This window comes from Nicotiana tomentosiformis, chromosome 7 (genome assembly GCF_000390325.3).
Source record: "Nicotiana tomentosiformis chromosome 7, ASM39032v3, whole genome shotgun sequence".
NCBI lineage: Eukaryota > Viridiplantae > Streptophyta > Magnoliopsida > Solanales > Solanaceae > Nicotiana > Nicotiana tomentosiformis.
The window spans coordinates 12,247,362-12,274,446 of record NC_090818.1 but is presented as its reverse complement, the minus strand read 5'-3'; the positions used below and the strand labels follow the sequence as shown (position 1 = coordinate 12,274,446).

General features: G+C 40.1%; 2 protein-coding genes across 2 annotated transcripts; both read left to right on the top strand.

Annotated features, from left to right (window-relative positions):
- Positions 1–388: 388 nt before the first annotated feature.
- LOC138895253 (uncharacterized) lies at positions 389–1,676 on the top strand. The gene is made up of 3 exons (XM_070179924.1): positions 389–529; positions 795–851; positions 1,413–1,676. The coding sequence occupies exons 1-3, from the start codon at positions 389–391 to the stop codon at positions 1,674–1,676; spliced, it is 462 nt and encodes a 153-aa protein (XP_070036025.1).
- Positions 1,677–4,948: 3,272 nt separating this feature from the next.
- On the top strand, positions 4,949–27,080 carry LOC104114783 (lysM domain receptor-like kinase 3). The gene is made up of 11 exons (XM_070181323.1): positions 4,949–5,781; positions 12,536–12,569; positions 12,686–12,690; positions 12,816–13,096; positions 13,497–13,586; positions 25,424–25,517; positions 25,624–25,775; positions 25,854–25,945; positions 26,175–26,313; positions 26,484–26,582; positions 26,670–27,080. Exons 1-11 carry the CDS (start codon positions 5,178–5,180, stop codon positions 26,832–26,834), a joined length of 1,755 nt encoding a protein of 584 aa, XP_070037424.1. The 5' UTR covers positions 4,949–5,177; the 3' UTR covers positions 26,835–27,080.
- The last annotated feature ends 5 nt before the right edge of the window (positions 27,081–27,085 follow it).

Below are 27,085 nucleotides of genomic sequence, written 5' to 3'. Positions count from 1 at the left end.
GGAGCTACTAAAAGACTATAGCGTTGATATTTTATACTATTCGGGGAAGGCGAATGTAGTAGTCGACGCCCTCAGCCGTAGATCTATGGGTAGCCTATCATATTTACAGCCAAAGAAGTGTGGGATAGCCCATGAGATTTATCAGCTAGCTAGTCTTGGAGATCGATTACTGGACTCAGGTGATACCAGAGTTACTATTCAGGACGTGACAACATCCTCTTTAGTAACTGAAGTGAAGGAACGCCAGTATGAGGATCCTGTGCTAGTTCATTACAGAGATACATCCCCTCAAAAGGAGAATACACCATTTGAGATTACAGGATATGGAGTCCTCAAATATCGAGGTTGATTATGTGTTCCTAATGTGGCAGGGTTGCGCCATCAGGTTATGGGAGAAGCTCACCATTCTCGTTATTCTACTCATCCAGGAGCGACTAAGATGTGTCATGATATCAGGGGAATATACTGGTGGGACGTAATGAAGAAGGATATAGCAGTGTTTGTTGCTCAGTGCCCTAATTGTCAGCAGGTTAAGATTGAGCATCAGAAACCCGGTAGATTATTGCAGGCTATAGAGATACCGACTTGGAAATGAGAGGTGATTAATAAGGATTTCATCGTAGGCCTACCTTGTACCCAGCGTAAGTTCGATTCTATATGGGTTATTGTTGATAGACTTACAAAATTAGCCCATTTTCTGTATGTCAGGACTACGTATTCATCAGAGGATTATGCAAGCATTTACATTAAGAGGATAGCATGACTTCATGGTGTCCCTATATCTATTATATCAGATAGAGGTGCTTACAGCTAATTTCTGGAGGTCCTTCCAAAAAGGATTGGGGACTCAGGTAAGTCTTAGTACAATATTTCATCCCCATACAGACGGTCAGGTTGAACGTACTATTCAGACATTGGAGGATATGCTACGGGCTTGTGTGATGGACTTCACGGGTTGCTGGGATGATCATCTTCCACCTATTGAGTTTGCATATAATAATAGTTATCATTCCACCATTTAGATGGCTCCATACGAAGCTCTTTATGGACCAAAGTGTAGGTCTCCTATAGGATGGTTCGAGATTGGGGAAACTAAGTTAGTAGGACCAGAGTTGGTACAATAGGTAGTTGAGAAGATTAAGCTTATAAGGGAAAGGCTATTAGCATCACAGAGTCGTCAGAAGTCCTATGCAGATAATCGACGACTTGGAGTTTTAGGTAGATGACTGGGTATTCCTAAAGGTATCACCGATGAAAGGAGTTATGAGATTCGGTAAGAAAGGAAAGCTTAGCCCTCGGTACATTGGACCTTATAAGATTATACGCAGAGTAGGCCAAGTAGCATATGAGTTAGACCTGCCTTCCAAATTGGAGTATGTATATCCAGTATTTTATGTGTCTATGCTTCGTAGGTATATATTGGAGATCACTCTAAAGTCATTCCAGTTGACGATGTTCAGTTTATAGAGCAATTATCATATGATGAAGCTCCCATTGCTATACTAGATAGACAAGTCCGGAGATTAAGAACTAATGATGTAGATTCGGTTAAAGTACTTTGGATTAAAAATAATGTGGAGGAGATGACTTGGGAAGCTGAAGAAGAAATGAAGACTAGTTATCCTCACTTGTTTCCACTTTCGGAGGAGGATCAGATTGAGACATCAATCCTTTAGGTACGTATATGGTACTTGATTCTTATGTTAGTTACTGTTATTGGTCGTGTGAGGCCATTGGTGTTATTGATGATTGTGGCCCTGTGTGGCTTTGTATTATTGGGTTTTATGTGTGGCAATTTGGTAGTAGTACCATTACAGATGAGACTCTGCCAAAATTTTTATAGATTTCTGAGAGTGTATCATTCGAGGACGAATGTTTCTAAGGGGGGAAGATTGTTACACCCCGTGCGTCCCAAGGTGACATAATGAATATGAGACTTGTTAATCATGATTTAAATAATTTTAAAGTCATAATATGGCTATATATGATGTTTGGATAGAAATTATGAAGTTTGGAAAAAAATCGGATTAAAGTTGCGGAAACATCGACTAAGGATTTGCCCTGTAACAGAGCTTTTTGAGAAATATATTTAGTGTAATATATGAGGTATTTTTGGGATATATTATATATAAAATTAAAGGTCTTGAAATTTAGTTTCCAACTCACTTAACCGTTCGTTCATACGACACCCGGATAAAAAGTTATAAGCGTTGGAAGAAGGGCCAATCATAGGGTGCCAAGTAGCATTTTTTTTTACTTTTAAAAAATGGGATATTTACATCCCATCTCGTCTCTTTCTCTATTTTTCCAGAGAGCTCTCCCAAATAACACCCCTAACTTTACTCTTAAGCTCTCTACAAGATCTTCAAACAATATGATCATCCCGGGCACGGAATCAAGAAGCGATAATATTAAAACGATCCCCACGACGTAAGTATCGCTATATCACCTCTCTTTTTCTTTGTAGTTTGAGTTTTGGAAGGTACTTCATAGTTAAGAAAACGTGTACTTTCTGTATTTAGGTGTTTAAATATCAAGGAATGTTGATAAATTTATTTTCTAATAGTTAGAACTCACGAGACGGTGATTGAAAGCCGTGAGTTCGAGTTATTTGACTTGTAATGGACTGTTTTATGGGCTGTTTCGTGTTGCCTTTGGGATGTATATTTTTCTGCTGTTTAATGGAGTTTTGGAGGATAAATGGTGTGGAGAAACACCACATAATGATAAAATGGTGGGCTGGCCATTCGTCGTTACATTTTTTAGGTTGTTTGACACTACTTTGGTTGTCGTTTTATATATGAATTGATTAGGGTGTGTGGGTTGTTTTGTGGTATATTGTGATGGAAATAAGGTTGGAAAATGATGCTTACATATTGTTATTGTTGTGTTCTTGTTGTTGTTGGTATATGGTATTGGAGGAGGGCCTAGTTACTGGGGAGATGCTGCCCAAATTTACGTAAACGAGCTACTAGTTTAAGTTGCGGACTTAGCCTTTACTCAACACTGATTTTGAATCTCCTTATGATGTGGTAGACTGAATTGAGTTGTTTGAAGAATTTCTTGGAAGGTATTAAGGAATCAACGGAGTTAAGGTATGTTAAGGCAATCCCTCATTTCCTTTTTGCATGATCCGTACGATACAAACAAAACGAGCAAATACACAACTTTCATAAATGACTTATTCATAGAAATACTAGGGATGTCTATATTCTTGATTCCCCATGTGAATTATTATTATGTCCTCTGTTCATGGGTCTCAGAAAAATACGTATTTGATAAAGTTTGTCCGTAAGGCATATTGATTATATAATATTCGAGAAATCTTATTAACGTATTTCTTATGCATTTCATGCATTTATACATGTACATTGACCCATGACCAGAAGGCGTTATATACGCGTATATTATATGTATATGGGATATGGAAAGAGGTTATGGCGTTATATACGCACCACCACCTGATCGGCTGGTATACGTTGATGATTTTGCCCACAGTGGCTGAGATGATATGATGGGATGCCCTCAGAGGCTTGATGATGTTATGTACGCATATACCTATGCATGGTATGACATTTATACGCACATGCATGACATTATAATATTAAATGATTCACAGATCTATTCATACTTACATGTCGAGTCTTTTACTCCATGTTTCTCTTATATCTATGATTTACTGATTTTCATTCCTTACATACTTGGTACATTATTTGTACTGACGTCCCTTTTGCCTGGGGACGTTGCGTTTCATGCCCGCAGGTCCCGATAGACAGGTTGAGAGTTCTCCTAATAGGCTATCAGCTCAACAGAAGGTGTTTGTGCACTCCACTTGCTCCGGAGTTGCCTATTTGGTCAGTATGATTTGAATATGTATTGTTTGGTATGGCGGGGCTCTGTCCCTACCTTTATGATATTTATGTACTCTTAGAGGCTTGTAGACAGATGCCATGTATACGGATACTGGTATGGCCTTATAGGCCAGTACGTCATATGTATAAGTCGGTATATCAAGTTGGCTCACCCTATATTGAGTATTTCCTCATGTATTATTCTACTTATCCCACGACAGCCTCTCTGGCTCAATTACCTATGATAGTATGATACGAAAGATATGTTACGTTGGTACTCGGTTGAGTAAGGTACCGGATGCCTGTCGCGGCCCATCAGTTTGGGGTCGTGACATGACTTATACCCATAAGTTCTAAAAACTATTAAAAATACCCAACAATACCAAACAAACAAACTTGCTAAGCTTGTATATGCATAACCTTCATTGATGCCATTCATTATCAATTTATCATTATCACACACCATAGTCCTGAACATAGATAAGTTTGGCACAAAATTATCATTTTTATAATGAACTACATAATACACTATTCTAAAACCATAACCGGATATTTTAATATCAACTACTAATAACACAATCACTAGTTACTATAATTCGTTAAATTGCAATAATATCAGTCCAAAAAAAATGATAGTAACTAGCCGGTGGATTAGTTGGGTCATAATAGATGATGCGCTTTTTTATAAAATACAAAAATTTGGGGTAATTTTTAAAATTGTTAAAAATTCGAAGGTAATATTTTGGGCAAAAAATATGTGTAGAGCTAGTTTTGGGATTTGAAAAATTTATTTTCAAAATCTGCTAAAATATGAATAAAATTTATAAACAAATAGGTTTTGCCAAAAAAGTTTTGGAAAAAACTTGACAAAATGTATGGCCAAACGGGGTTAAGTATAATACTAGTAGAATTTGACATTTGTTAAACTAAAATTGGAGTTGATGACCTTCTTCATCAACGGCTTCGATTCAAACTTCTATCAATCTAACGGTTGAGAATTCCCAACATTAAAAGCTTCATAACGCCGCCATAGAAGACTGTCTCCTAAAACCCGTTTTAACTCCCTGACAGCTGCGCTGACGACAATACTGTTTCATAGTTATTCCCAAAATATTAAAACCAAACCGAAAATAATGTACTGTAGTAGTATAATACAGTCTGGAATATTTAACAGACCAATTCAATCATTCAATTTTTTTTTAATCTAAACTTTATCAACACCTAGTCAACGCTTACTCCAAAACCCAGCTAAAATTTCCCCGAATACTTTCTTGTACCATTTCTCACATACCCATTTCTGAAATTTTCATGGTTTTTTCATGAAACATGTTTGAATCCAAACCAAGAAGTGTGTTAAGCTTAGGAATTATCCTAATCCTAGTTTACTTATCCTCAATTCCTTTACCAGTTGAGTCGAAATGCAACAAAGGGTGTGATTTAGCTTTAGCTTCGTTCTATATTTGGCGGGGAACAAATCTCACTTACATAGCAGAATTGTTTTCAATCTCCAGTTTACAAGAAATCGTAGATTACAACAACAATCATATCCCAAATCATGACAGTATCATAGCAGCGACAAGAATTAACATACCCTTTAGTTGTGATTGTTTGGATGGTGGGTTCTTAGGCCATGTTTTTCCGTACAAGGTTAAATCTGCAGATTTTTTTGGTCAGGTTGCGACGAGTTATTCCGATTTGACAACTTCGGATACTAATGTTACCTTAAACGTGGTTGTGAATTGTTCCTGTGGGGATAGAGATGTTTCCAAAGATTATGGGCTGTTTGTGACGTACCCTATACGGGTAGAGGATAACTTAACGTCCATTACTTCAGAGACCAATGTGAGTGCTGATTTAATCCGGAGGTATAATCCAGGGGTGGATTCCAAATTCGATACCGGAAGAGGGATCCTGTTTATACCGGGAAGAGGTAAGTGTTGTTATTATTTTTAGAAGAATTAACCTAAATAGCCGGCAGATGTGTAATAGTATAGGTATAATATGTGTATAAACGTGTATGATCAGCGTGTAATCTATGTATACTAGGTAGAAAAATTAAACGGTAGTCCAGCCGGCTATTTGTGTAAAGATCCCTTTTTTTACTCCCTCTGTCCCATTTTGTGAAGTGTTCGACTGGGCATAAACATTGTGATCAAAAACAAGCCATAGACTATCTCATTAAGCGTAAAATGAGAAGCTTAAGGTTGAATTGTTTCTAAATATAGAAATGCGTCATTATTTTTGCCGCATATTAAAAAGGAAAGTGTGCCACAAAAATTTGACAGTGAGTAATGACTAAGATACCTTTTTATCTTTTCTTGGGTGAGGTGTTAGTGTAATTTGATGGTTTTTGTGTGTTTGTTTTATTTTGTGCTAGAAAGGATTTATGTCTGTGCTTTAGAACGTTAAGGTTAAAGTCCGAGTTACTCTTTTGTTCACGTTTCAGTGTTGTGGCAAAAAGGGGGAAATGCGCATTTAAGAAAGGAACTAAATTAGGAAGCACAATGTTTTGCTTAAGGTGATATTTAATTTAAGCTTATTGTTTACTATATATTGGAATTTGTAGTTTCAATGGATAGAATCGATGAAGATTGCACCCTTTAGAACGTGTTTTGGTTTGTTTGAGTAACTGAAACTGGCCGCAGGGATATAGCACTAAGCATGAAGCAGTAATACAAACTTGTAAATGATTGTGCTTTTCCTTTCTTCCTTTTTAGCATGACGCACTGTGTGACGGTGGACATATTGAACTTCAGCATTGTCCTCTTCTTTGGTTCTAAAGTTGTTCCCACATCCATGAACCAAAATAAGTTCAAAGCACATGAACATTTCTAGTAGTGCCTAATTGCTAATAAAGAAAAATTGTGATAGTTTTCAAGCGAAATAGTATTATGCATGAAATTTAGCTAATGCTTTTGATTAGCAAAATTCTAGCTATATACCAGCTGAGTTTATCACTGAGCTGTAATGGCAAGAGCAATCCAGTATTCACAAATAGCAGAAGCACAATTGAGCAACTGTTTTCTGTTGCTTGGCTTCTTTGAGCTGGCTAAGAATTTCTTCAATCTGCGTCCTAGGATCATTTCTTCAGACTGCAGATATATACAATATGGAATGCAAATGTCGAAGATTAAGAGTTGCATTTACCCTTGAAGAGAATTGGATGAAATAAACGTAGAATATTCTTTAATTCTGTAAATTGATAGTAAATTATACAGCTTTTTGGAAACGCAAACTAGCCCTGTCAAGCATTATTCAGAACCACTTTGGTTCTCTAAAGATCAAACATTACACACGCAAAACAAGAAGAAACACTTGTAAGAGCAGAGTCATGCTTTTGAGGATGTTTATGGTTGATAATGTCTCACAACGGTTTCAGAATGAATGCTAAAAAACCTCTTCTAGGAAAAAAGAAAAAGAAAAAAAATGCTTGCAGGATCTCTATTTCTTTTTGGTTCTTATTCGGGTACCTGAGGGGAGCAGGACTACAACGTGAGCATGTTGCTTGTTAGTCTTTCCTAGAGAAAAAATGGAATGCAATAAATGCCAGGATATTGCTGTGCTCTAAAGAGTGTGAGTTTATGATAATTAAATTAACCTGACTCAAATTTGTGTCTTGGATCTGAAAAGAGCTTGCTTCTATCTTTGATACTCTATAAAGACCATAGTTTACTTGATCAATCTACCCTCCTTAATCAGTCCCACTTCCTTGACCTGTTTCATACGATGCTACAATTTCTCAGTACCAGAAGTTTAAAGTAAAAGAAACTGATACACTTCAAATTACTTTTAACTTCAATATGGCATCTTCTGACAAATTACTCCATCTTCACACGTTTTACTTATTATTGAATTAATTGTTTAAATAGCTGACCTACTTCTATGTAATGATGCTTTTGATGTTTTCTTTTTCCAATATTTGCATAGCTGTTTGCTTTTTCCAATATGTAATGATGCTTTTGATGGACCCACCTCCATCGCTCCCTCATCTTCTCCTGTGCTTAGTTGTGCTGAGGTTACACTTCAAGCTCCTTCTTCTTCTGAGGAGATTGTTGCGCCTGCCCCAATTGTTGTTAGTGCCGGAACAGTAATTCCAGTTAATATGCCGCCAAGGGTTCCGTGCTCTCTTCCTTCCTGTTACCCTGCTGGCGTTTCTGGCCATTCCTATTGCAGCCAGAGGCGGATCCAGGATTTAAACTCTATGGGTTCAACTTTTAAGATTTTTAACATTGAACCCATTATATTTTTAAAGTTATGGGTTCAAATCTATTATTTTTGCAATTTTAATGAATTTTTACACATAAATTTCTACTCAGCGTCGTAAGTTATGGGTTCAATTGAACCCATAACCACCACACTGCATCCGCCTCTGATAGCAGGGATGTTAATTTCAGAGGTTGGTACCTCTCAAGGAAATGGCGAAATCCTTTCGGCACCTAAAGTTCCTATTGCTAGCAATGCTATGGTCTTGTATTCCTCCGGTAGGAGCAAGGAAAGGGTACATATAGAAGACGCCTGTCCAATTTCGCTACGGATTGGAGGAGGGGATATGTCCTTCTGGATGGAGGATAAACTATTAAACTTTGGGAAGTTTTTAGGTGTTCCTTTTGAAGGGAAGGAAGATAGGGTGTTAGAACTGTTGAGGGAGATTGAGCAACAGTCTTTTTATGATGGTGCAGGGAGGGAGTTGGGTCAAGGTGATAAGCAAAATAATTTAGGGGATGTAGTAGTGTACCAAAGAAGGGTCCGGGTGCGTGACAGGGAGGAAGGGAGCTCGGCTAGGGGTGGTGGGAAAAAGAGAGATATTGTTACTTATGGAAGTTAAGATTCTTTCATGGAATGTGAGGGGGATGAATGACCCTAACTAAAGGGCCATCATCAAAGTGGGAGTTAGAGAGTGGGGTGCCAACCTAGTTTATTTTCAGAAGACCAAAATGGAAGTTTTGTCGGATGTGATTGTGAGGAGTGTCCGGGGAGGTAGTTGGGTAAAATATGACTGGGTCCCAGCAGCGAGAAGTGCCGGGGGCATTCTTCTTATGTGGGATGATAGAAGCTTGGAGGTAAATGAGATTAAGAAGGAGTCTTTTCTTTAGCAACTCTTGTCAAAGATAGAGTGAGTGAGGCAGAGTGGGGATTTGGGGGAGTGTACGGACCGGTAGGAGAAGGGTCCAAGGTGTCTTTCTGAGAGGAACTGGCCAATGTTATGGGGGAATGGGACGTTCCATGGGTTCTAGCGGGAGATTTTAACACTATTAGATTCCCGGAGGAGAGATTAGGGTGTATTCTGATTTCGAGGGCCATGGAGGAGTTTTCTGACTTCATCAATGATCACTTTCTCATTGATCTTTCTCTCTCAGGGGAAAGGTTTACTTGGGCCAGGGCGGAGGATTCTAACTCAAGGTCTAGATTTGATAGATTTCTGATATCGCCCTCCTAGGATGAGCTGGTGACGAATGTGCTGCAGATTCCTTTACCTAGGCTGACTTCGGATCATTTGCCTATCTTGCTAGATGGATGCTGAGGGAGAGGGGTGCATGCTCCTTTCCGATTCGAGAACATGTGGTTGAAAGTGCCAGGATTTGGTGACAAAGTGAAAGAATGGTGGACAAACTACGGGGTATCAGGGACACCTTCATTCCGTCTTTCGAAGAAATTTAAATTGCTCACGGGAGATATTATTAGATGGAATAAGGAGGTTTTCGGGAGGGTAGAGGTTAAAATGAGGGAGCTCATGCATGAATTGGGGGAATTAGAGCGAGGGGAAGGGGCGAGAGAGCTAGACGAATCTGAGAAAGCGAGATTGGGGTAGGTTAAGAAGGAAATAGTCGAGTTAGCAATAGCTCAGGAGACTAGTTGGCGGCAAAAATCGAGGGCGCTCTGGTTAAAGGAGGGGGATTCGAATACCAAGTTTTTCCACAGAGTTGCGGTTGCAAATCGAAGAAGAAACTTCATAGAGTCCTTAGTTGTGGATGGGGTGAGGATTGAGGGAGAGAAGGAGGTAAAAGGGGCGATAGTGGGGTTTTATGAGAATTTATACAAAGAGGAAGTTAGTTGGAGACCTACTTTGGAGGGAATAGAGTTCAACCACATAGGGGAGGGAGACAGTGAGTGGCTAGAAAAGGGCTTTCGTGGAGGAGGAGGTGCACGAGGCTGTGACGAGTTGTGCTGGTGATAAGGCCCCAGGGCCTGATGGTTTCTCCTTGGCCTTCTTCTAGCTCTGTTGGGACACCATTAAGGGAGAGTTGATGGAAGCCATTGGATACTTCCACGCGAATGGTGCTTTCGAGAGAAGTATCAATGCTTCTTTTATTACTATTGTGCCTAAGAAAGAAGGTGCATCTTTGCATCAGAGACTATAGGCCTATTAGTCTCGTGGGGAGCATTTACAAGATCATTTCTAAAGTGCTCACCAATAGACTCAAGAAGATTCTTGACGTGTCTGTTTCGTCCTCCCAGAATGCGTTTGTGGAAGGTAGGCAAATCCTGGACGCTGCTTTGGTGACAAATGAACTTGTAGACTCCAGAAGGAAAAATAGAGAACCCGTAATTTGGTGGACCTTCAGAAGGCTTTCGACCATGTAATTTGGGAGTTCATGAATTTCATTATGATGCGGATGGGGTTTGGGGTAAAATGGAGGGGATGGATCAAGTTTTGTATTTCCTCAGTCAGATTCTCTGTCCTGGTTAATGGTAGTACGTGTGGTTACTTTGGCAGCTCCAGGGGTCTCAGGCAAGGTGACCCCCTATCCCCCATGCTATTCATTCTAGTGATGGATGCTCTGAGTAAAATGATGGATCGTACGGCGGGCGGAGGCTTCTTGAGAGGATTCGCAGCTCCGATCGGGGTGCTCAGTGCCCGAAGAGTCTCTCATTTGCTATTTGCGGATGACACCCTAGTTTTCTGTGATGCCGATATGGATCAGTTGACCTACCTGAAGCAGGTCTTGCAGTGGTTTCAGATAGTATCAGGACTCAAAATCAACCTCGGCAAGTGTGAGATTTTCCCGGTGGGCGAGGTTGCTAACATTGATGCTTTGTCTTATGTTCTCAGATGTAAGGTGGGCTCTCTTCCCACTACTTGCATGGGTCTCCCATTGGGCACTTCGCATAAGGATACTACAGTTTGGAATCCAGTGATCGAAAGGGTTGAAAAAAGATTAGTAGGCTGGCAGAAACGGTACTTGTCAAAAGGCGACAAGAAAAAAGTGCTTATTAAAAGCACTTTCTCGAGTATGCCCACCTATTAGTGTCCCTGTTGCAAGCTCCTATGAGCATCACAAAAAAACTGGAGCGGCTTCGAAGGAATTTTCTTTGGGATGCGGTGGATAGAACTAGAAAGTTTCATCTAGTGAATTGGTAGACAGTCACTTCCCCAAAGAAGTGGGGTGGACTTGGAGTAAAAGATCTTAGGGTATTAAACAGAGCTTTGTTGGGGAAGTGGCTGTGGAGCTTAGGGGTAGAAGAGCATGCTCTATGGAGGAAGGTCATAGTAGAAAAGCACGATTCCACGGGAGGGGGTTGGAGGACCAAGGCAATCACAACTCCTTTCGGGTGTGGCATGTGGAGGAGCATCATGAAGAATTGGGAAGCCTTTAATGGCAACATCACTTACAGGGTGGGAGATGGAAGGAGAATCAGCTTTTGGAATCACAGATGGTGTGGAGAGGATACTCTGAGGGTCTCTTTCCTCCACGTCTTCAGAGTTTCAAATCAGAAGGAATTGATGGTCCAACAGATTCGCAAGGAGCATGAAGGGGGATAGTATGAGACCTCTCATTTAGAAGGAACATGCAAGATTGGGAGATTGCGGAGTTCCAAGATTTGCTGGCACTGCTATATGGGCAAGACAGGCCCCGACCACCTTTTGATTCTTGGAGATGGGGGTTGCGTGGCGATGGTTTGTTCACCGAAAGTCTTTTTACCAGAGTATGTTGGTGAGAGAGGAGGCCACTTTTCCATACTCCTCGATCTGGATTCCTAAGGCGCCCACGAAGGTGTGCTTTTTTGCATGTCTAGCGGCGAGGGGAGTGATCTTGACTGCTGAAAATCTGCGAAAGCGAGAAATTACATTTGTTAGTTGGTGCTACATGTGTAAAAGCTCAGGGGAAGAAGTTGATCATCTTTTGTTGCATTGCCCTGTGTCCTCGGGTTTGTGGAGGGTAATCCTGAATCTTTTTGATGTTCAATGGGTGATGCCAAGCACTGTAAAGGAAATGTTATATAGCCGGGTCGGTTTCCGCAGAAGAAGAAAATAAAAGGCGTGGAAGTTCGTCCCGTTAGCTCTCATGTGGATAGTTTGGGGGAGAGAAATAGGAGAGCTTTTGAGGGGATTGAGTCTCCTTTTTCACATCTTAAGAATAGTCTTTTATCTTTGATCGCTTATTGGTGCACTCAAATAGCCCCTACTTGTTTAGAAGACTGGGCGTCTTTTGTAGAGAATCATGTTTTGATGTAAATTTTCTACTTTTTGGTATACTTCTTGTATACGGGAGTTTTTTCTCCCTTTTGATTAATACAATTTACCTTATCAAAAAAAAAGTTGGCCAACTAAAATTGGAGAGAGGTAGCACCTTAAGTACAAAGGCTTGGTTGATTTAGTCCTTGTAACTACTATGATTTCTTCATTTTTCGTATGTTCTTAATGTATAAACAATGTCTGAACCATCATTTCTTTCATTTTGCAGATAAAAGTGGGAACTTTCCGCCACTGCCAACAAGGTAGCTCATTAACATTTGATGTTATAATCTGATCATCTTGTTCTCTATTGATCTTCCACCCACTAGCACATTGCTGACATTTGTCATTTGTATTGTTTCTCCCCTCTTATTTGCAGCACAGGTGGTTTGGACCTTTCCTTGTCTTCAATGCCGACTTCTTTGTTATCCCTTCTCAGACCATTCATGATAATAAAGGAAATCTTTTATGCTTCCTACTCTTATCGTTTTATACTTCTAAATAATTAGGTATTTCTGGTGGAGCAATAGCTGGGGTATCTATAGGAGCAATAGCAGTAGTCTTGCTGCTGGCTGGTTTGGTTTACGTAGGATGTTATAGGAAGAAAGCACAAAAGGTGTTCTCTTCCTTAGACCACCTCCATCAGTCTAGTCATGGTAGGTGTCAATCCCTATTTTCTATTGAGTTCACTTATGAAGAGCTTGCTACTGCGACTAATGACTTCAGCATTGCTAACAAAATCGGACAAGGTGGTTTTGGTGCGGTTTACTATGCTGAACTCAGAGGCGAGGTTTGAGATGTTCTTAAATCTTACTTCTTGGTATAACTTATTATGTTATGAAAGAAGTGAAATTGTTTAGTTCTGATCTAATGAAGTAGGTGGGTAAACAGTAATCTAGAGAAAGCAGAAATAAGAAAGAGCAAGGAAGGCAAATGAAGACGAACATTCTACAAATAAATGAATAGCTTACTCATCTTTTGATTTTCTAGTGATGCATTGACATTCATCATGGGATGCACGTCTTTGCATATATATTAATCCTGCCAACACTGAATCATGATTTCATTCTCCAGTGGGTGCATGTCTCGAAATTTTCTTTAGTAATGCTTATTTGTAAAATTTTAACCATAAAATAAAACCTACTTAATCTCTTTATACTCAATATTTTTGCTGCTGTGAACTATTTCAGAAAGCGGCTATTAAGAAAATGGACATGGAAGCTACAAGGGAGTTTCTTGCTGAATTAAAGGTCTTGACACATGTTCACCATCTGAATCTGGTAAAAACTGAATTCCATACCACTGGAGGCATGTCCTTTTTGATGCTCTTCTCATTCTCTTCTGAGGATTAGTCATGAAACTTTTGTTTTACTTACTAATCAGGATTTTTTGTTATTTTAGTTGTATTAGCTGTTACTATGTCAAATTCAGGACACATCTTGTTGCATATGAGAAGTTGCTTAACCCATCTTTCACATTTGATGTTGCCATCACAGCTCACATAATCAGTTTAGATAGTCATCTTACGGCTTAAATGACAATTCTTAATGATATTCCTGAGCAATTATTGAACATAACGAAAATTATGCATGCAGCATGAGCACACACGAGGTGATACTGCTAGGTATATATTAATGATGGACAATTAGCATAGTTGTAACCTTAGTTGATAGGGAAGCAAAAAGCTATGTTTTGTTGATAGGGAACCAAAAAGCTCCGTTTTCCCTCTTTCAGAGTGCTGCTTGATAAATTTGCAGAAACTTGTGAATGATAACGACTATCAGTGTTAATGGTGATACTGCATCATTCTAGGCAAATGATGAAGTATAAAAATAATATATGAATAGGACATATTCAGAGAAATATATTGTAGATCAGGCTTCACTTCCACTGTAAAGCACACTCCATTAGACATTTTTAAAAGAAAAGAAAGCTGAACAAAGAACAGATTCCATTGCATAGAATATTAATGTAGGAGGTTTTTAATAATTTCTATTTATTTTCAAGTGTTCTACAGCTGTAATATTATGCACTAGGAATGAAGGATCAAAGGACTTGAACGAGAATCTTTTCTCAGAAATCTTCTTTGGCATTGTGCTTTGTCAGCACGAAAATTTGGCTAAGCTTTATTTGAAGAGGACAACTGAGTGCAACTTAAGAAGTTTTAACTTGCTTTGACACTTTGTGATGTGAATAATTTGGTGGAAGGGCATCCAACCAAAGGTGGGGGGCTACGGATATGTCACGCCCCAAAACCGAGGAGCGCGACCGACGCTCAACCGAGTGAACCCGACCGAGCAAGCCTGTTAGATTCCTTCTACCCAAACTCATTCATGAATAAAGAGAATACTCCCTCTGTTTCAATTTATGTGAACCTATTTCCTTTTAAGTCCATGCCAAAAAGAATGACCCCTTTCCTTATTTGGAAACAATTTACCTTTATGCAATAATTTATAGCCACACAAAATATATGTGCCTCATTTTACACCACAAGTTCAAAAGTCTTCTCTCTTTTCTTAAACTTCGTGCCCAGTCAAATGGGTTCACATAAATTGAAACGGAGGGAGTATATGTTTTCCTTAATTAAACAATAAAGTGGTCATGTCTGCAATTACCAATTTCTTACCATAAGTTTCACCATCTTTAAAGTCTCAAATGGACAAGTAATACAACCACAACATAGCATAGTTTGTCTTTCCCAGCACCAATACACAACCCACACTATGTCTACGGAGCCTCTATAGATAAAGAAGACTACAATGATAACGCCGGCAACAAGGCCCCGGCTATACCTCAAACCGAATACACAAAGTACAAAAGATACATGACCCCGGAATGAAGTGGGGCTCACCAAGTCAGCTGGGAAGAAGCTGTACTGCTATCACTGATCAATATCTCCTGCTGTGGAACTACCTGCATCCATTTAAAGATGCAGCGCCCCCGGCAAAGGGGACGTTAGTACTGTCGAATAGCACTAGTATGTATATCTAGAAATACTCTTTCAAAATAGAATGCCCATATGATCTATACGTGGAACACATAATATAATGCAATTGAAACAACCTGTACAAACAAGGACAACAAAAGGGGCACCTATTGTCTGTATTAATAACGTGTTTCATTAGACCGTCCTTAATGTTCACATATCATATTATACACTTATGCGTTTCATAGACCGTCCATAGTGTTTATTCATACCGTACATCTATACCTCTTATACACAATGCTCCTATGCGTTTCATAGACCGTCCACAGGATTTCATATCGCAATGTACCTATGCGTTCATAGACCGTCCACAGGATTTCATAACACAATGTACCTATGCGTTTCATAGACCGTCCACAGGATTTCATAACACAATGTACCTATGCGTTTCATAGACCGTCCACAGGATTTCATAACACAATGTACCTATGCGTTCATAGACTGTCCACTGGATTTCATAACACAATGTACCTATACGTTTCATAGACCGTCCACAGGATTTCATAACACAATATACCTATGCGATTCATAGACCGTCCACAGGATTTCATAACACAATATATCTATGCGGTTCATAGACCGTCCATAGGGTTTCATAACACATTGGAAATTACTTACAAAGCATAGCATTAGCTAAACAGCCACTTATGGGCATCACTTGAGTTCATAAACATTTAGCCGATTATATTGTCGAAGTCAATTTTGGAATAGTTGAGTCAAAGTTCATTTCATAATCTTTCTCACATTATTTCATTTCATTGACACCATTGGTCACAAGTATAACTTTCACTATTGGCACGTTGGCCACACTTTATATTCCCAATTTATTGATTTCACTTCCAACCGTCTTTATATGTTATCAACAATAAGACATTCCCAATCAAGACTTTAGGTACACATATGAGCAATTAAGAGTCTTAAGAATATTGCGATTTTCTCACACAATTTGGCATACTAGCTTTCATTTGAAATACGATTCAAGCCACCACATTTTAATACGCAACCCATACTTTGAAACTCACGGAAACATTATGGAATTCAATTCCAAGAGAGAAAGTTTAACCAACATACCTCAATCGAGCTTCCTTAACTCTAGAATGATCCGGAATTCTTAGCAATCCCGATCTATTTTGAGACATCAAAATTGAACCATAATTAGGAAGATATTCATGGTCTCAGCTCATTTGAGCATTTTATCAGACACTAGGTGTGCAAATTTAACCACAAGGTTCTTCTACAAGATTTCCTTCACTCCACAACCCAATCCTTACTTATTTCAGCTCAACAATCTTCCCACAATTCTTATTGGTACATGCATGTATAAATAATAATCTCATACCCATGAATGATACTCCTAATCAACCATCTTCTACCCAAATTCGAAATTGAAAACTAGGGTATGGAACCTTACCTCTTAGATGAAGAACTTGTAGGTTTTCCTTGTTAATCTTCCAAGATTTGAGCAAGACTTGATGAATAATTAGCCTAGGGTTTCCTCTTTCTCTCTCTAAAACACTCTCCCTTCTCTCTAAAACATCAGATTTTTTTTGCTAAAAAATGACCCTAAGAGTGTATTTAACGAAATAGGGATACAATGATGCCGACTATGGAGACTAGGGTGCGTCGATTTGTGCAGGGCCTTAGCCCTTTGGTTATTAATGAGGCTGCCACAGCTGCTCTAAATTCCGACATGAACTATAGGAAGATGGTGGCATTTGCCCAAGCTACGGAAGCTCGAAAGTTAAAGCTCAGGATGGAACGGGAAAGTAGTAGTAGGGCCCGATTAGCGGGCAACCTTGGGGATTCATTCGGAGGTGGGAGATCAGCTTTTCGGGGAGGATCATCAGGGCCGTCCCAATCTTATGCTCAGTCTTCAGCTAGTGCCCCGCCATCAGGGCACGGTCAGCAGCAGGGGAGTCGCTTTAGGCCCGGTCAGGGCAGCAGGGGGTCCCACCATCAGGGTCGATCAGGAGGGAGATTCCAGCAGCAGCAGAGGGTCCCATGCCCTAAGTGTGGGAGGATACATTCAGGAGTCTGCTACCTGGACCTGCCAGTATGTTACGGATGCGGAATGAGAGGCCATATTGTAAGGTAATAGCATATGCTTCAAGGCAACTTAAGAATCATGAAAAGAACTATTCAACTCATGACTTAGAGCTTGCGGCGGTGGTTTTTGCATTAAAAATTTGGCGTCATTATTTGTATGGAGTCCATGTAGATGTATTCACGGACCACAAGAGTCTTCAATACATTTTCAAGCAGAAGGAATTGAACTTAAGGCAGAGAAGGTGGCTTGAATTGCTCAAAGATTATGACATCGACATTTTGTATCATCCGGGAAAAGCTAATGTGGTGGCGCATGCTCTTAGTTGGAAATCTATGGGTAGTTTGGCTCACTTGGAGGCATGTCAAAGGCCCTTGGCCCGGGAGGTTCACCAGTTGGCCAGTTTGGGAGTTCGTCTTGCGGACTCTAATGAAGGGGAGTGATTGTGCGGAATAGGGCGGAATCATCGCTTGTGACGGAGGTCAAGGAGAAGCAATACAATGATCCAGTGTTGGTGCAGCTGAAGGAAGGGATTCATAAACATAGGACTACGGCTTTTTCTCTTGGCATGGATGACGGTACATTACCGTACCAAGGACGACTATGTGTTCCAAACGTAGATGGTCTTCGGGAAAGAATCATGGCAGAAGCTCATACTTCTAGATATTTCGTGCACCCAGGCTCTACAAAAATGTATCATGACCTCAAAGAAGTTTACTGGTGGAATGACATGAAGAGGGGTGTGGCGGACTTTGTGGCAAAATGTTCAAACTGTGAACAAGTGAAGGCCGAGCATCAAAGTCCCGGTGGGTTACCTCAGAGTATAGAAATTCCAACGTGGAAATGGGAAGTGATCAACATGGATTTTGTGGTGGGGTTATCACGCACTCCGCGTAAGTTTGACTCAATTTGGGTGATCGTGGATCGACTCACGAAGTCAGCACACTTCTTACCAGTTAGATCCACTGACACTGCGGAACAATATGCTCAATTGTATATCAAGGAAATAGTCAGGCTTCATGGCACTCCAGTTTCCATCATTTCCGATCGAGGGGCCCAGTTCACAGCTAATTTCTGGAAGAAATTTCAGCAAGGTTTGGGTACGCAGGTAAATCTTAGCACGGCCTTCCATCCGCAAACTGACGGGCAAGCAGAGCGGACTATTCAGACGCTTGAGGACATGTTGCCTGCTTGTGTGCTTGACTTGAAGGGTAGCTGAGATGATCATTTGCCGCTCATAGAATTTGCTTATAACAACAACTTCCATGCCAGTATTCAGATGGCGCTGTTTGAGGCCTTGTATGGTAGAAGATGTAGATCGCCGATTGGGTGGTTCGAGGTTGGAGAAGCCGAACTAATAGGACCAGACCTTGTGCATCAGACTATGGAAAAAGTTAAGATCTTAAAAGAGTGGTTGAAAACTGCTAAAAGTCGTCAAAAATCCTACTCAGATGTCTGTCGCAAAGACTTAGAGTTCAAGGAAGATGATTAGGTGTTCTTGAAGGTATCTCCCATGAAGGGGATCATGCGGTTTGGAAAGAAAGGGAAATTAAGTTCGAGGTATGTCGGGCAGTATAAAATCATTCAAAGGATAGGTCAGGTGGCGTACAAGCTTGAGCTACCACCTGAGATGTCACTAGTGCACCCGGTATTCCATGTGTCCATGTTGAAGAAGGTAGTTGGAGATTTGTCCGCTATCGTGCCGGTGAGACCATCGAGATTAGTGAAGAACTGTCATATGAAGAGATTCCGATTGCTATCCTTGATAGACAGGTCAGAAAGTTGAGAAACAAAGAAATTGCATCCGTAAAGGTATTATGGCGAAACTAGCAAGTCGAAGAAGCTACTTGGGAAGCCGCGAATGAAATGGAAAAGAAGTACCCTCATTTGTTTGAATAACCATGTAATAGCTCTATAAAGTTGTTCCCTTTAAGTTTTGTATCACTTGTTCGGCTAATATAAAGATACTACTTTCTAGTTAAATGTCCCCCTTGAGGCTTCGGTTGGTGTCATTTTGTATCCTGTTGTGTCATTTAATTCTATATATGTTGCTAAGGTGTGTTTCGGGGGCTCTCTGATAGGTGGATAGGCCTAAATACAAAGGAAACTCTGGCGAAATTTTCAGAAAGTTAGGAAGTTGGGCAAATTTGGGGCTGATGGTATGTGGCATAACTGAAACTGTGTTAAGTGAACCTTGATCTTCATTCGAGGACGAATGATCTTAAGTGGGGAGGATGTAAGGACCCATAAAAATTTAAACCAAAAACTCGGGGTTTCGTGGTGCCAAGATAGATTCCTGCGTTATTATAGTAAACCAAAAACTTGGACTTTTTGGATTGAACAGTACCCTACGGACTTAGAGGAAAATGTTTCGCAGAAGAACGCGTTTCTGCGGCCCATTATGCGGCCGCATAATCACTCTGCGGACCGCATAACGGCCGTAGAGTGAAGCAGTACGTTGGCCAATTTGAGGTCAGCTTTGCGGTCGATTATGCGATCGCATAACCACTATGCGGACCGCATATCGGTCGCATAATCTCTCTTGGGTTTTTGCGGAGGGAGTTCTGCGGTGCATTATGCGACCGCAGAACAAGTATGCGGACCGCATACTGGTCGCATACCTGGGCCGAAAGTTCAGGCCCCTGAGGGCCATTTCTGCGGTCACTTTGCGGGCCGCATAACCATTATGCGGTCGCATATGCGACCGCAGACCTGTGTCGGGGCACCCATTTTCTTAATTTAAAACCCGGCCCCCATTCCGTTAAAACACCCATTTAGTCTATTTAAAAGCTCATTTATGATATTTCTAGTGTGTGAGAGAGAGGGTTCTAGAGGGAGGGCCTAATTCCCATCAATTAATCTTCAACCATCACTCAAAGCTTGAAAATATTCAAGTAGAGCACCAAATTCTTCATCCAAAAAGGTAAGACTTCATCACCCAGCTCTTAATTTCAAATATAGCTATAATAGGGTATTAGTGTGATACTTCATGGGTATGAGGGTAGTTCATCTTGCATGCATGTGATAAAGAGTGTGGGAAAAATAAAAAGTGAACTAGAACCATGAACGTTTTCCTAATTTTGGGTTCAATTTGTATATTGCTAAAATAGATTGAGGTTGCTAAGGGTTCCGGATAATTGTAGAGTCTAAAGAAGCACAGTCGAGGTATGTATGGCTAACTCTTTTCTTCTTAGAATCGAACTCCTGGTGTCCGAATAATTGGTGTAAGTTCCAACTTGATCATACTAGAATTGTTTGCCTTAGTGTGTTGGATTGAAAGATTCATGTTCCCTAATTGTTTTAGATGGTTACCATGTCATCATGCTATTTGAGAACGAAATCATGATTTTCCAAGCTCCTCCCTTATGTGTGAAATGCCTTATGTGATGGTACTTATCAACATGAGTGATGATGTTATTTGAACGAATACAAAGGGAAAGACTTGAATTGTAAAATGTTCCCAAGTGCCAAGAACTACTTAATAAATGAGGCTGTTTGTGCCATGTAACGAAAGATGGGAAAGAGATGTGAATTGAGTGAACAATTGAAAAGGTTATGTCTCAAGTGAGATGGCTTAGCCGATCGGGCTGAGATCGGACGCCATGCTGTACACATGGTGGCATTTGTGTTGGAATCATTGATTTACAATGTAGATATGAATATGTCACTTGAGATGGCTTAGCCGGTCGGGCCGAGACCGGACTCCGTGTAAAAATACGGTGGCATTGTGAGTTGTGGCTTTGGCACTAAAGATTATTAACCTAAAAAGATGGGAAGATTGAATTGGAAACTATGTGATCCTTAGTTGGTGTTTCTTTGTATTTCTGTGGAGTACTTATTGATTATTATGACTGCCTTCTCTTTGTTTCACCGTTCATTCTACTAAGATTGGTGTTTGCCTTACATACTAGTACTATTCGACAGTACTAACGTCCCTTTTGCCGGGGGCGCTACATCTTTGAATGGATGTAGGTGGTTCCATCGCAGATAGTGCCGATCGCAGATAGTGGTGCTATCCCTCACACTCATCACAGCAGTCTTGGTGAGCCCCATTTCTTCCTGGGGTCATGTAGTCCTTTTTTTTGTATATGTTTTCATATTTTGAGATATAGCCGGGGCTTTGTTGCCGACATTGTCATGTTGCTCTGTTGTACCCTTAGAGGCTACGTAGACGTTTATGTGGGTCATGTATATGTGTTGGGGTGGTCGTTGGATCGAGTTGTATTTTGGAAACTCAACTATGACATAATGTACCTATATAAGGAAAAATGAACTAGCAACGTTTATATATTTATATAACTGATCTCTCCCCTGTTTTACAAATGGTGATGCGTTCCCTTTTTGGATTATGAATGAGTCGGGTAGGAAAGGTTTACTAGGCTTGCTCGACCGGGTTCACTCGGTTGAGCGCCGGTCGCGCTCCCCGAGGTTGGGGCATGACAATGTAGCTATGATGTTTGAATATTTTGTTGAAGACAGGTGTAGTCTAGAAAAGAGATAATGGGTAGCATGATTCTCTGAAAGGATATGCTAATGATAGACCACTACTACCCCAAAAAGGTGGAAGGTTAAGGAAGGTAAATTCTTCATACATGGCAATGTGAATGACAGGGTCAACGATCCTAGAAACTAAGAGTATGTTTACAAAGGGATTTTATACTTGTTAGGGGGTCAGGAACAATGGAACCCAAGGAAGTTATATAGGTCAAATGTGAAAGGTTGCGAGTTTTTAGAATGAGTTAATCATGGATTTGTGATTTAGCTAAACCTCTAAGGCTTTAAGAAAGATAGAACGAGTGGGAAAGATAAATGTGATGTTATAATAACCCAAGAGTGCATCGGTACTTGATGGAGAGTCCCTTAAGAATCTTACAAGCAAGGAAGCGTTAAGTGATACACGGATGAACACACTTTCCCACGGATATCCCAACAAGTGTCGAGAGGCGAGCAGGATGAATTCCCAACTAAGGGAAAAGACCACGTAACGTGTGGAAGGGCGCATAGCTATTCAATAACTAGGGAGAATGAGGCGAGCAAAGTTGGAAGAAAACCTATAAATTGAGATGGTCATGGTTATCGCAAAATAGTTCGTATTAGAATCAGGTGGACTAAGTCCTACACTTATAAGGAAAACAAGAAGTCGTCGTTGAAGAATTTAGGAGGATCTCAAGTTTCAGAAAAGGCCCGATTCGGGTTAAATATATATGAAGGGTATCGATATGTGTTTTGGAAAGTGTTTAGCAGTTAAGAGGAATCGTGAGAATGTTCACCAGGGAAGTATAGTGGTTTCTTAAAATCCTATAAGACTTATAATGAGGAAAGAGGATGGCTAAGAAAGGTCTGAGCACGATGTTACTTCACATATTGAGGCAATGCCATGCAGGTTGATGTTATCAGGGTGTGCGCGCAAGCTAGTAGATATTATTCATTTGAAACAGATAGTCCCATAAGAAAAACTGGCCTAGTAATGTCTTTTGTTGAGAAATTTGGAAAGAAATAAGTTGTAAGTACTAATAAGATCGTAACCGTATCAAGGAAATTTTTGTAGAACTCAATTTCTAGGAGGTCATATGAAAGAGAAATCTGATATAGATGTTCCCCTAATGATGAAATATGGCAAGATCATCATTTACCACTCATAGAATTTGTATATAACAATAGCTATCATGCTAGCATTCAAATGGCACCGTTCGAGGCTTTATATGGTAAGAGATGTAGATCTCCCGTTGGGTGGTTCGAAATTGGGGAAGCAGATTTGATAGGGCCAGACCTTGTGCATCAGGCTATGGAAAAAGTTAAAATCATTAAGGAGCGGATGAAAACTGCTCAGAGTCGTCAGAAATCCTATTCGGATGTTCGTCGTATGGATTTGGAGTTCAAAGAAGATGATTGGGTATTCTTGAAAGTTTCCCCCATGAAGGGTGTAATGCGATTTGGTAAGAAAGGGAAATTGGGTCCGAGGTATGTCGGACCGTACAAAATCATTCAGAGGATCGGTGAGGTGGCGTACAAGCTTGAGCTACCGCCTGAGATGTCATTTGTACACCCGGTGTTTCATGTTTCTATATTGAAGAAAGTAGTTGGAGACCCGACACTCATTGTTCCGGTTGAGACTATTGAGGTAAATGAGAAATTGACTTACGAAGAGATTCCAGTTTCTATTATTGATCGGCAAGTCCGAAAATTGAGAAATAAAGAAATTGTCTCCGTTAAAGTGTTGTGGCGAAACCAACAGGTTGAAGAGGCTACTTTGGGAGGCCGAGGAGGAAATGAAGAAAAAGTATCCTTATTTGTTTGAATAACCATGTATTTAAAGTTGTGATCTAGGAAAAAAATTATAAGACTTACTTTTTATGAATTTTGTATCATGTGAACAATTGGCATTAAGGGTGTTCCTTTCTGGATATATATTGCTTATGAGACCACATTTGGTGTTGTTTTGTATTATGTTACGTCGTTGGAATACGTATATGTTGTTAGAATGTGTTTCTGGGGCTCTCTGACAGGTGGATAAGCCTAGTTACAAGGGAAACTATGGCGAAATATTTGGAGATTTTGGGAGTTAGTCAAATTTGGGGCTGCTCGAATATGGTATGAAACAAACTGAGTTGCATAAGATGCTAATGACGGATTTTTTTTTCCTCATTCGAGGGCGAATGATCCTAAGTGGGGGAGAATGTAACACCCCGGAAAATTTCGAAGTACTTAAGTGTAAAGCCCGGTAAAGTTTGCAAAGAAAATAATATTTCATGGTGCCGGACTAGGCTTACGTGTTTGAGGAGCTCGCCGCGGCTCGGACTTTTGGGTTGAACAATGCACGGGAAAGTAAAGGGAAATTTTTGCCGGAAAAGTGTATTTATGCGGTCCATTATGCGACTGCATAATCACTCTGCGGGCCGCAGAAGTGAGCAGGTGAGGGCCATTCTGGAAGCAGCTAGGCGGTCGACTATGCGACCGCATAACTGTTATGCGGTGCATTATGCGACCGCATAACAGTTATGCGAACCGCATACACAGACAATTCTTTTGGCTATTCTGTAACCAATTATGCGACCGATATGCGGTCCGATATCGGTTATGCGATCGCATACCTTGTTCCGGAGCTCCATTTTTGGGTTTTTAAAACCCGACCCTATTTCGTTAAATACACTCTTAGGGTCATTTTTTTTTTCCAGTAAAACCCGACCCTATTTCGTTAAATACACTCTTAGGGTCATTTTTTAAGCCAAAAAAAATGACCCTAAGAGTGTATTTAACGAAATAGGATCGGGTTTTAAAAACCAAAAAATGGAGCTCCGGAACAAGGTATGCGGTCGCATAACCGATATGCGGACCGCATATCGGTCGCATAATTGGTTACAAAATAGCCAAAAGAACTGTCTGTGCATGCGGTCACTATGCGGTCCGCATAACTTCGAAATTTTCCGGGGTGTTACAGTGCAATACTAAAGCGATATATTCAATAGACTAAACTGAAACAGATGATGTAAGCCAATTGATTTCATTAACTTGGCAGTCTTGCTGCTTGAGACTTCTATCCTATTATAGATCATAAGTCAAGTGAATGCCCCAGAACGTACTTCATGTTTGCAATGGTCCTTGAAACCTATACTTAGTGTAATCTAGTTATTACCATCTGTCATTCATTTACAACAAAATAAGTTGCTTGAAGTGCACATAGAGTGCTCTGAAGAGAAACAAGGACTAAAAGAAAGGGGTGCTGCAAACAGCAGCAAAGCTAGGGGTGCTTGGGAAATTAAATCTTAAATACAAGTTGATTAATTATAAATTAATAATGTGATGAGTGGGATCTTGTTTTGGTGTGGGGCATGACACTTCAGGAAGGATATGATACCACTTTGAGATGATTAAAATCCAGTTTTCTTGATTTGATATCCTAAAGTAAGTGCAGAGAAGTTGCGCCATCTCAGACATTCCTGTTGATTGGTTACACTTGTTATTGGGTTTTGCAGTTTGTTCGAGGGTCTTCAACAGTCTTAAACTGATGGTCCATTGAAACTCATGATATGGTGCAATCCTTCTTTTCATATACGCTTGACTTATCTTTCCAATGATATTGAGTGCAGGTGCGCTTGATAGGCTACTGTGTTGAAGGTTCCCTCTTCCTAGTATATGAATACCTTGAGAATGGCCACATAGGCCAACATCTGCGTGGTACAGGTAGTTTTAATGTGAACTAAATCACATGTCATAGTTAACCACTTTTCCGTTAGTTTGTGATAGTTCCTTAAAGAACTTTTAATCAATCTGGTCAATTTATTTCCAGGAAGGGACCCATTGCCATGGTCTACTAGGGTTCAAATTGCTCTGGATTCAGCTAGAGGTCTTGAGTACATACATGAGCACACCGTACCAGTTTACATCCATCGTGATATTAAATCAGCAAATATTCTGATAGACAAAAACTTCCATGCAAAGGTTTTTCAAGGCACCTTTTTCTATGTATGTACATTGAGGAAGGTTCTTTTGTAATTGTTTGAATCATCTCTGGTGTAGGTGGCAGATTTTGGATTAACAAAACTGACTGAAGTTGGAAGTTCATCTTTGCAAACACGACTTGTTGGTACTTTTGGATACATGCCTCCGGAGTAGGTGCTTTCCATTTTATAGTGCAGCCTCAAAAGTAGGAATGAAGTTGTTTCCATAACAATGTAACTTTATCCTCATCTTTTTTAGATATTGGTCACTGGGGAAAAGCGTAGTTCTAACTTAGACCACGTTTTATGAACGTTTTGCACAAAGCTTAAATTGGCGTTTTTTAATTTATGCGTTTTCTGAGTGCCTTATGTAATGGATTTGCGCAATGCTATTTTGCAGGTATGCTCAATATGGTGTTGTCTCTCCTAAAGTTGATGTCTATGCTTTTGGTGTTGTCCTATATGAACTTATTTCAGCCAAGGAAGCAATAGTCATGCCAAATGAATCTGTTACTGAATCAAAGGGTCTTGTTGGTTTGGTAAGATCGTTTTGCATTTTTCTTTTCTCAATGATACGGATTGCACGAACCCTTTCACAGGCTTGAACTGAACCTTTCTTTAAAGGGCCATATCTAAGCTCTTCATTCCTTTTGCTTGTCTCCTGCTTTTTCCTTATAGTGATACCTATTTTTCCTTCTGATGATCATAGTTTGAAGAAGTACTTAATCAGCCAGAACCTGACGAAGACCTTCGCAGACTGGTTGATCCAAGACTTGGAAATGACTATCCCCTTGATTCAGTCCGCAAGGTATAAGATTAAACGAAACTTGCATTGATAACTGTGGTAGTTGTTTCTTTTTGCTTCTTAAAGAAGTCCATTTCTTCTCCATTACAGATGGTGCAGCTTGCCAAAGCTTGCACCCATGAAAATCCTCTAATAAGGCCAAGTATGAGATCAATAGTGGTCGCGCTGATGACACTCTCTTCATCGACAGAAGATTGGGATGTTGGATCTTTCTATGGGAACCAAGGTCTAATAAATCTTATATCCGGAAGATAGTAAAACAGGATTATGCTTCCATACAGGATTATGAAAGCTGGCTTTGATTTGTAACACTTGGAGCAAAATAAACTTCATTGTGAGTTAGAAATGGAACATTTCCTCAAGGGGAAATAAATGTTTTTTTTTGGTCTGATAGCAGTGTTTATTATTGTCCCATACTCAGTCACAGATGTCCAAAGGAGACAGCAACCAAACTTTTGCATGTTCGTTTCTTGTGTCTATTGTTCAGGAGTTCTTGTTTCATGTTT

Bases quoted from the DNA above. Each gene is read 5' to 3' on its own strand.
- LOC138895253 (XM_070179924.1), top strand. From the start codon at position 389: ATGGGAGAAGCTCACCATTCTCGTTATTCTACTCATCCAGGAGCGACT. The intron at 530-794 runs GTTAAGATTGAG...CTATTATATCAG, and splicing joins AGTGCCCTAATTGTCAGCAG to ATAGAGGTGCTTACAGCTAA. The intron at 852-1,412 runs GTAAGTCTTAGT...TATGCTTCGTAG, and splicing joins AAAAAGGATTGGGGACTCAG to GTATATATTGGAGATCACTC.
- LOC104114783 (XM_070181323.1), top strand. From the start codon at position 5,178: ATGTTTGAATCCAAACCAAGAAGTGTGTTAAGCTTAGGAATTATCCTA. The intron at 5,782-12,535 runs GTAAGTGTTGTT...TTCATTTTGCAG, and splicing joins CCTGTTTATACCGGGAAGAG to ATAAAAGTGGGAACTTTCCG. The intron at 25,776-25,853 runs GTTTTTCAAGGC...TCTCTGGTGTAG, and splicing joins ACAAAAACTTCCATGCAAAG to GTGGCAGATTTTGGATTAAC.